This window comes from Podarcis raffonei, chromosome 10, assembly GCF_027172205.1.
Source record: "Podarcis raffonei isolate rPodRaf1 chromosome 10, rPodRaf1.pri, whole genome shotgun sequence".
NCBI classification, from domain to species: domain Eukaryota; kingdom Metazoa; phylum Chordata; class Lepidosauria; order Squamata; family Lacertidae; genus Podarcis; species Podarcis raffonei.
The window spans coordinates 48,023,853-48,034,540 of record NC_070611.1 but is presented as its reverse complement, the minus strand read 5'-3'; the positions used below and the strand labels follow the sequence as shown (position 1 = coordinate 48,034,540).

Below are 10,688 nucleotides of genomic sequence, written 5' to 3'. Positions count from 1 at the left end.
TTAAGCTGACAGTATTGCACGCATACAAGCCCCCTTTAAAGCTTAGGCTGCAATCCTATGCACCCTTACTTGGGAATAAGGCCCACTGGACTCTATAGATGCCCACTTAAATGTGTTGTGGAAGTGGAGATTATTGGTTTTTGTTCTTATTTTTATTATGTACCATATTTTGTGCCTTTCATATTGTAATTTTGTGTTGCAAACTGCCCTGAGATCTGTATAGGGGTGGTATACAAATTTTAATAATAATAATAATAATAATAATAATAATAATAATAATAATAGAAATAGAAAACATCAGCTTACTGAATGAGAGGAGATGCATAGCAATACAGTGGTACCTCGGGTTAAGAACTTAATTCGTTCCGGATGTCCTTTCTTAACCTGAAACTGTTCTTAACCTGAAGCACCAGTTTAGCTAATGGGGCCTCCCACTGCCGCTGTGCTGCCACTGCATGATTTCTGTTCTCATCCTGAAGCAAAGTTCTTTACCTGAGGTACTATTTCTGGGTTAGCGGAGTCTGTAACCTGAAGCGTATGTAACCCGAGGTACCACTGTACTGTGGTTGGCAATTGTAGCTGATGGTTTCTTTTAGGCTGCAGTCCAGTACACAGTTACAAGTACATCCTGTTGAACTCAATGAGTCTTTCTTCTGAGTAGACATGCACAGGACTGCAGTTAACCGCAGAACTAAAACCTTTCCCAGGTCAGCAGCCATGTCTTAAAAAAGCAAGAAACGGGGCACCTTCAACCAATTTGTTATGGCATACAGATCCACTCCGTTAGATGCATGAAGCAATTTCCAGAGTGAAAAGCTTGCCTCTTGCAACACTAAACCGGGCTAGTCTTTTATGGAGCCACCAAAGTGCACTGTAGCTCTTGAGAGCAGATTCTCGGTGCATTTTCCCCTTCAAGACAATTCTGGACACTATATAGTTTTCCCCTTAGAATCCTAGAATGGTAGAGTTGCAAGGGACCCCGGGGGTCATCTAGTCCAACCCCTAGCTGTGCAGGAATCTTTTAGTCAACCTATGAGGCTCAAACCCATAACCCTGAAATGAAGAGTCTCGAGCTGCTCTACCTATCAAACTACAGCGCCCAGAATTCTTTTTTCCCCCAATTTTTTTATTAATTTTCCACATTTTTAAACAAACAAACAAACAAACACAAATCATAACTAAACTTAGTCCAATATTAATATCAGCGCCCAGAATTCTTTGAAGCGGTGGAGAGGGGGACGTAATTCGAATATGCCGCGTGCACACAGTCTGCATTGCTTTTTCTTTCTTTCTTTTAATACAAGGCTTGGGGAGCGACACGCCTCCTGAAGAGGCAGCCGGGCGCCGCCAGTCGGTTGTGCTCGGTGGAGGAAGGGCCCAGCAGCAAGACCCAGGCGGAAGAGGCGGCGTCGAGGCTCCGGCCCCGGAAGAAGCGCGCCTTGGCCGCCGGAGCCCAGCATGGGCCGCAAGAAGAAGCAGAAGCAGGAGTGTCGCGCGGCGGCGCTTCGCAGGGTCGTCACTTTCGACGAGGAGAACCGGCGGTGAGTGCAGGGGAAGCGGGCGGCCGGGCGGCAAGCTGCTTCTCCCTCCCCGCGCGAGGCGACGGGCGCGGCTTCCCTGCACCAGGTCTCCCACCCAGAAGTGCCTCTCGCCGCGGGAGGTAGCGGGGTTTCGCGCCCGGAGGGCAGCTGCGAAACCCTCGGAAGCAAACCGCGCGAGCACTGCAATCCGAGGGTCTCGTTCACACGTGCAGCGGGACGGGGATGGAGTGGAGTGTGCTTCGACGGGGCGAAGGAAACACATACATAGACAGTGGTACCTTGGTTCTCAAACTTAATACGTTCCAGAAATCCATAAAAAGTAATGCAAAATGGACTAATCCATTCCAGACTTTTAAAAACAAACCCTAAAGCAGCAAAACTATCCAGTAGCACCTTAAAGACCAACTTTCGTGCATGCACACGAAAGCTTATACCAAGAGCAAACTTAGTTGGTCTCTAAGGTGCTACTGAATAATTTTTTAAATTTTTTTATATATTTCGACTGTGTCATACCAACACGGCTACCTAAGGTAAAGGTAAAGGTACCCCTGCCCGTACGGGCCAGTCTTGCCAGACTCTAGGGTTGCGCGCTCATCTCACTCTATAGGCCGGGAGCCAGCGCTGTCCGCAGACACTTCCGGGTCACGTGGCCAGCGTGACAAGCTGCATCTGGCGAGCCAGCGCAGCACACGGAACACGTTTACCTTCCCGCTGGTAAGCGGTCCCTATTTATCTACTTGCACCCAGAGGTGCTTTCGAACTGCTAGGTTGGCAGGCGCTGGGACCGAACGACGGGAGCGCACCCCGCCACGGGGATTCGAACTGCCGACCATGCGATCGGCAAGTCCTAGGCACTGAGGTTTTACCCACAGCACCACCCGCGTCCCTGTATCTACACGGCTACCTACCTGAGCCTAAAGCAGTAATTTAACATGAATTTTACTAACTAACGAGACCATTGATCCATAAAATGAAAGCAATAAACAATGTCCTGCAGTTACACAATTAATCAATCTGGGTTCCACACAGTCACAAAAACAAAACAAAAAAGCTGCAAAAACAAATAGCAAAAACAGACCTCAGCGTAGCACTCAAATCGGAAGTGTGGCACTCAAAATGGAGCACATTCGGCTTCCGAAAAATGTTCGCAATTTGGAACACTTATTTCCAGGTTTGCCGTGTTTGGGTTCCAAGTTGTTTGACTACCAAAGCGTTTGAGAACCAAGGTACCCCTGTACACACACACAGCATTCCCACAAAGCAAACAAGTATAATTATTATTTATTATTATTTATTCAACTTATATACCGTCCTATACCCGGAGGTCTCAGGGCAGTTCACAACAAGACCATAACATATAAAAATCAAACCAAAAGCAGTAACCCAATACCCCCCCCCAAGCCACGTTCTAAAAGAGTGTTGGATGTCAATAAGATCAACCAAAGGCCTGGTTAAAAAGCAACGTGTTTGCCTGGTGCCTAAAGGTGTATAACCGGCAAATAGCTGGACTGAGTTTTATAATAAAGTCCATTCTGCCTATTTTATGTATTTACTGAATTTCAGTACTGCTCAGGTATACAATATAAATATAAAAGTGGACAATATAAAACCATAAGCATACCAGAGTAATAAACAAAACACTAATCCTCTCATACAAGGCCATAGGTTGTGTAATTAGCCAAAGGCCTAGGTGGAGAAGAGGAATGTTTTTGCTTGGCGCCTAAATGTTTTTTAATGAATGTGCCAGGCAGGCCTCCCTGGGGAGAGCATTCCCCAAATGGGGAGCCACAGCAGAAAAGGCCCACTCTTGTGTTGCCACCCTCCAGACCTCTTGGGGAGGAAGCATACGAAGAAGGGCCACATACAATGATTGCAGGGTCCAGGTCAGTTCATATGGGGAGAGGTGGTCCTGAGTCGTTTCAAGGCTGTATAGGTCAAAACCAGCCCTTTGAATTTGGCCCGGAAACTAATGTGAAGAACTTAATTCGTTCTGGAGGTCCGTTCTTAACCTGAAACTTTTCTTCACCTGAGGTACCACTTTAGCTAATGGGGGCTGCCGCTGCGCGATTTCTGTTCTCATCCTGAAGCAAAGTTCTTAACCCGAGGTACTATTTCTAGGTTAGTGGAGTCTGTAACATGAGGTACCACTGTAATATGCTCAAACCATCTTGTCCCTATGAATAACCACCCGCCTTCAGGGGCAGCCCTACGTATAATGTGTTGCAGTAATCTAACCTAGAGGTTACCGGAGCATAGATAACAGAAGTTAGGCTATCCCTGTCCAGATTCTAACTCCTGTGTGCACCAGACCCTATAAAGGGAGCTTAGACCATGATGCTGATGGTTTTGTGCTGTTTGTGGCTTTATAAGGTGATTGTGATTGAGAAAGATGGCTTTTGAGCTGCTAGGGGATAGTTGCTCTTCCAGTCTCTCTAACTTGCTCTTTGGTATATTTACTCTTCCCAGGGATTACTTGACCGGGTTCCACAAGCGTAAGGTTGAGAGGAGGAAAGCGGCTGTGGAGGAGATAAAATGCAAACTGAAAGATGAGCAAAAGAAGATGAAGGAAGAGGTATATATTCTGGGCGGGGAGGGATGTATTTTCAAAGCAAACACAATAAAATATCAGACCTTTGTCAGCTTTTCCAATTCTCTGATGAAGTGTCACTGTATTAAGTAATACTGCATGGTTCGTGAAGCTATAGTGAAGCAATGGTTGCCTAGGAACTATTGAATGAGTTTCCTTAGAGTTTCCTCCTGGTCAGAAACGGTTTTTGCCAAGAAATCTGTGGCCCTCTAGATGTTGCCAGGCTACAACTCCCATCATCCCTGACTGATGGCCAGACCTGATGGGAGTTGGAGTCCAGCATTGTTTTTGGGGCCCCAGGTTTCCTATCCCTGCTGGGAGCCTATGACCAACAGAATAGCCTGACAGACAGGATTTCTCAAGGAACATGAGATTCCGACAATGACTGGTTTGGCCCCCAAAAGATCATTTAGGGAGCTGCATTATACTGAGCCAGACTATTGGTCCGGTTAGGTCAGTATTGTCTACATGGACTGGTAGCAGCTCTTGAGGGTTTCAGAATAGGGTTCTGTCCCATCCTTATCTGAAGATGCCCAGGATTGCACATGGGAACTTTTGCATGTAAAGCAGATACTCTGCAACTGGGCTACATCCCTTGTTGTTTATCACACCCTGATCCTCATGCCTCTTCCAAAGGTCTGTTTCTAGGCTTGCTCTCCTTCTATTTTGACTTGGTCAAAACCTCGAGTCTCCTTTCAGTCCTACTTCTCAGAAGCCTGCCTTCCATTTTCCCTTCGTGCCCTTTAACACCACACAAGAGTATGCAGAATTGCACTTGTTCACTATCCTGACAACCTATTCCTCCCTGTCTTTCCTACTAATCATCTCATTCTAGATATGCAGACCAGACCTGTGTTTGTTTACTCCACAGTAAAAAAAGCAACAACCCCCCAGGGGATTGCAGGCTTGATGGACACAGTGTTGTTATCTGAGAAACTAAATGCTGGAATTTCCCCAGGTAGCTGCTGACTTACTACTTGGCTCCAGAGGAGAAGGCGTGCAAGTTCTGGTTTCTGGGATTTTGGCTGATGTCTCGGATGAGACCAAGCAACTGTTTATCTGAAAGCATTCTAATTATTTGGGGCATTTCTTTGTTTTTAGAGGCACAAAGAATACATGAAGATGTTGAAAGAGAGAGAAGAAGCCTTGGGTACGTGTCCTTTCTGAAGGTGTAACTGTTAAAGTTGTCTGTGTTGTTATTTAATGTATTGTTATTTAATCCCCTTTTACACGTGTCGCAAGGGAATTTACAAATGCCAAGACTGTGGAGATAGCGGCTCATTTTGTGCATCTTTTTGGTTATGTGTTACTGATGGACTTTCCCTCTCCTCCACCTTTAGAAAGATAGTTATTGTATGACGTTGCAGGAATCCTAGCAAAGATCAGCCCTCTTGAATGGCTGATGGGATTTGTAGTTCAAATCACCTGGAGCGTATTGGTATAGTTCATTAGAATTCTAAAAACCGTGGCAGAAATCATCCAGTTACAACAAAAAGTAGTTGGGAGTCTCAAGCGCCTGTGTGTATGAAGAAATAGAATATGTAGCAGTTTGTCTGAGAAGTTCAAACTCAGAAGAGTTTCTGCCCTAAATTCTCCATCCTTTACGTTGAAGAAACTGTTTTGACACTTGTGATTTCTTTGGGTTCCTTATTTAATCTTCCCAGAGGAAGCTGATGAACTGGAGCAACTGGTAACATCCCAAACAGAGTCTGTGAGCTATGACCACCCAAACCACACAGTCACTGTTACTACAATCAGTGACTTGGACCTCTCAGGAGCACGTCTGGTGGGACTAAGCACCAACGAGGTAATTCCTCTCTGCAAGCTTGTATGTTCAGCCCAATTCTATTTTTTTCTAGAGGTGTATATTTGTTGATTAACTAACTACTGGAGTTTAGGACTGGCATCTTTCTTAAATTATTTAACAATCCCATGTGTGTGCCACAAAAAAAGGTTTCTGCCCCAAGGAGCCTGCAGCCTAAAATTCAACATAGAGAAGGCATTGGGGGTGGAAGAATATGCATTCAGTTTGGACCTTGTAGTTGGACTTAATTTCCATGGAGCTTCACATTTGCGTTTTTGAAGACTGAATCTTTGAACCAGCCAAGTTTGAAAATGTTTCATTTCATGAGACGTCTTGTAAGATAGAAAAGCCATCTAAGCATTTTTCAGGGCCGACCGTTTCTCAAGAGAATATGCTATTGCTAAGTAGGAACCGTGTCTCTGTCCAAAGTGGTACTTGGAGAAGTTCAATATAAGCGTCTCTTGCCATATGCTTTGCAACTCCTGCAGTGCTTGACAAGGGAAATCCTCAACATTAGTCACTTGGGATAAACGTGAACAGCTGGAGGGAGGAGCATTTTCTGCGCTGAGTCCTTGCCTCTTTTGGTATCAGCCAGATTCCCACAAGCTGCTTTTTCAGAGCCCAGCACAAGCTCTGTGCTGTTCAGTCAAATCTGCTTTTGATCAGAATTGTTTCTTCAAAATAAAAAAAAATAGATCTTTATATAAACACATGGCTTCACATTCTCTAATGTAGGCTAGAATAAAATGATGGAGTGAGGATCTGTTCCTGGATCTCCCTGGTCCTGCACCATGCTGACTCACATACGGTGCTCTGTGTATTTGAAGGATTTAACATCCTAGATCTCATTAATACCCACAATAGCACTGTATGATAGGGCAGTATTAGAGATGGTGATGAGAGCTTGCATAACAGCACATGGTATCCTTGATTTAAACTGAGGTTTCCTGGCTCCAAGGTCACACTGATAGCCACCACACTTAATGAATATGTGCGAGAGGTTTGTACACCCATGCTGCAAGTTCTGATTTACCCTACAAAAGAAGACAAGTCTGATGCAGTAGCTGATTTTGAAACTAGCTTAGTAAGTAAGTTACTTGTCAAATTGGCCCAGGTTCATATATGTTTACACTAGCAGTGCCTAGATTTCTGTGTGGCTCATATGCCTCTTTTTTTATTTTTTTTAGGGAGAAGATGCTGGAATGGAAAAAAAAGATGAAGATGCTTCAAGCAAACCTACATGCATCTTTCCTAAGAAATCTAGAGATCCTTTCCTGTCTCAGAGGTAGTTATGATTGGTTAACCATCACCTTTTAACCTTCAAAACCAAGTTCAGAACATCTGTGGCTCTCCCAAGTGCTGCTGGAATGCAACTCATTTCATCCCTGACCATTAGCTATGCTGGTTGGGGCTGATGTGAGCTCAGTGTCAGAGGCCCCAGGCCTCTGTATTCTAGTTAATTGCACTCATGCCTTGCTGATGGGTTTCCCATAGGGATCTGGTTTGCTTCTGTGAGAACCAGATGCTGGACTATATGGACTTTAATTCTCATCCACCAGGACTCCTCTTACAGGAGAGCCACAGGGGTTTGCTCTCCCTCACAGAGATAATTCTGGGGTTGGAAGAGACCCTCCCCCTTGCTCTTTTTCACCCACTCATAAGCCAATCTGTGAACAAACTGTCTTGAATGTCAGCAGTGTGCCAAGGACCTTGAGTCTTAAGGACAGCCTTGTAAATAAGTTATGTTGCAATCCTACTTACCTTGGATTTGCGCCCCATTGAGCTAGATACGACTTACTCCTGGGTAGAAATAGTTAGGTTTGCACTGTTAGTTACCCAAAACTGCCTCCATGCTGGTGGGCACAGAGGAGAAATGCCTTCTTCTGGGGCCGCTGTGGAAGTGCAAGGTTGTAACTTTTCACAGCCTGGTTAAGAAAAAAGGAAAGTAAAGCCTTCTAGCAAACAGTGGTGCAGAGAGGACAATGCAAATGTGCTGTCTTGCCTTCCTCTGCAACCAGCCCAGAAACCAAGCAGAGTGCTGGAGGAGGAATGGAGAGATTTGCCTCTCCTCAACCATCCCACTCACTCACCTGCATGGAATTCCTGGTCACCAGTGGCTACTGTGTTGTTAAATGCAACATGGGTTCAATGCTGAAATACCATTATGTAGCAAAAAGGGTTGATAACCATGCTGCACCACAAGAGGGCATTCTCTGCCTTGTCTCAGCGCCATTCACTCACTTTCTAAATTTTTAGGAGGCAAGGAAAAACCATTGTTGTCCAAGCAGGTTTCTGCGTCACACGTGTTCATAGATGAATGTTTTTATTCGACCATTAATGACATCGTTTGTGTTGTAATCTATCCTTTTAAAATACTGTATGTTAGCAAGTGCATTTTTAAAAAGTGTCGCTGTGTGCAGTGCTCCAGTTCAGGGTTCCAGGAAGCCTGGTTCACATTCCTCCCTCTCCTACATCCTGTCCAAAATAGTCAGCCAACGTTCTGTGCCCACTGAACATGCTCAATCTTCATTGGGGCTGGGTGTTGTTTTGGAGTTTTGCCTTTATCCCGAACGTGTGTGTATGTTTGTTTGGTTAGGTTTTGGTGCCTCTGAAGACCTTTTCCATTCCTGCATCAATTCGCTGTCACATTGCAATGGGTTTCCTTAGGATTAGCACTCAATGAAAGAGGTTGTCAAGGTGGGGGGCTGGATCTAGCCAAGCCTCTTGACCCAGGCTGTTGACTGGGCCGCTGTCCTATGACATCAGATGCTGCTGGGGCTGATGGGAGTTGCAGTCCAAAACATATTGAGAGGACCAGGTTGGCAAAATTTGGGTTAGCCTGCAGAAATGGCTTGCACGAGACGTGGCGATGGCCACCAACTTAGATGGCTTTCAAATGCAATAAGAGCAATTCACAGAGAACAAGGCTATCAGTGGCTGTTAGTTATGCCTCTATACCACCTCCAGAACCAGACACAGCATGTGTCTGGATACCAGTTAGCAGGAAGCAATAGCAAGAGAAGATTGTTGCCCTCATGCCCTGCTTGCGGTCTTCCAGGGGCATCTGGCTGGCCTGGTGCAACAGGGCTCTGGTTATGCAGGTCAGAGTTGCCTAGACTGAGGTTGGGGAAAAAGGGGGGTCGTAAGGAGAGAAAAGAGGACTGATTAATATTCCTGGTACAGGGGGAGACTGTGGCAGGTTGCAGATAGAAAGGAGACATCCGATGAGGTTGCTGGACTGCCTATTCCTGTCACCTTTGACTATTGGTTATATTGGTTGGGGCTCCAACAACAACTGGAGGGCACCACGTTGGCTATCCCTCTTCTTTCGACAAGAAGGAGTGGCTAGAATATGGCATTCAGATCATATGACGCTCCCCATGTATCAAGTGAGGCCAGTTGGTCCTTGTACAGTCTACGCTGGCAGCATGTCTCGAGCGTGGGTCTTACCTGCTATCTGAGATCCGTGGAGATGCCAGGAATTGAACCCATGACCCTCCACATGCCAGCTGTATGCTCATACCGCTGAGCTATGCCTTCTCCCAGGTGATCTCCCATCTAGGTAGCATACAGGGCCAGATCTGCCTAACTTCAGCAATAGTTATACACCACATGCCTTCCAAACAGAACATGCAGCTGTGCCCTGACACAGGAAAAGCAAGAAATGGGCGTGGGAAATGTAGCTGGGGCTGAAGCGTTTTATAAATGAAGACTCGGAACTGGTTTGCCTCTGGAATTCATTTCTTTGTTCTCCTCCCCGTTACAGGATTTCTTCGCTCACGGCCACACTGCATTCCCGTAGCCAGAAAAAGACCAAAGGAAGGCAGACCAGACACAGCCAAGGATCAAGGAAGAAAGCCCAGAAGCCAACTACAGGGCGGACGAGCAAGACCCTGCGCCGAAGAATGACGGGCAAAGGGAGGCATTTCCAAGACTGAAGTGAAGGCAGTAGCCTGCTAAGTTTTGAGAGCTCTGGCTTACTTGCAAAGCTCATTTTGTGTCGGCGATGTCTCTTTTGTTCAGAGCTTCAGTGGAAGTGCAAAACTTTCTTGAAACTAGTTCGTGAGCCAAGGAGTGCTGGACCTGTTGCTTGGAAAAGTAAAATTATTTTTGTGCACAACAGCCTACTTTGACTAAGCAAGTGTGATTGTTGTGTGTAGGCCCCTTGCTCTGTAACTCCCCACACGAAAGAAAGGACATATGCACTTTTCCCAAGTATTGATAACAGCTAAACTGTTAAATGGTTACGTCTGCATAGAAGTCCAGGGTCTGTGTTCTTCCTCACTGGGAGATCTGGTGCTATGAATGCTCAGTGAGAGACCACATAGGCCCCAGGCAAACTTCTTTCTTCTGCCTGCATCATTTTTTAATTTTGTTATATAAATGTCTGTTGGGAGGAAACTTTGTATGCCTTTATTTCTCACCAACTCTTCTGACACTTGGATTGTAGGAGAATCTGCTGGCTACTATTATTTATAGAGCATCTGCAACAAAGGGCTTTGTAACTCTCTGCTTTACCCTCATAAAAGATTTGTGCTATTCTCATTTTAGATGTGAAAACACACACAGTTACTTCCTTGTGGTCACAGACAGTGAGTCTACAGCAGAGAAGGGGATGGAAGGCAGGTCTCCCAGATCAAAGGCTGTTGCTCCATCCAAACAAATAGCATGGCCAGGATCCAAGAGCTACTTTAGCTTAGTTGCGTCCCTGGGTTTGCATTTACCTGATGGGATTTTTCAAAGATATTTTTGGTGT

General features: G+C 45.5%; 1 protein-coding gene across 1 annotated transcript; it reads left to right on the top strand.

Annotated features, from left to right (window-relative positions):
• The first annotated feature begins 1,396 nt into the window (after nt 1-1,396).
• On the top strand, nt 1,397-10,333 carry NOL12 (nucleolar protein 12). Its single transcript, XM_053407096.1, has 6 exons — nt 1,397-1,541; nt 4,008-4,113; nt 5,230-5,278; nt 5,793-5,935; nt 7,120-7,217; nt 9,699-10,333. Exons 1-6 carry the CDS (start codon nt 1,459-1,461, stop codon nt 9,868-9,870), a joined length of 651 nt encoding a protein of 216 aa, XP_053263071.1. The 5' UTR covers nt 1,397-1,458; the 3' UTR covers nt 9,871-10,333.
• The last annotated feature ends 355 nt before the right edge of the window (nt 10,334-10,688 follow it).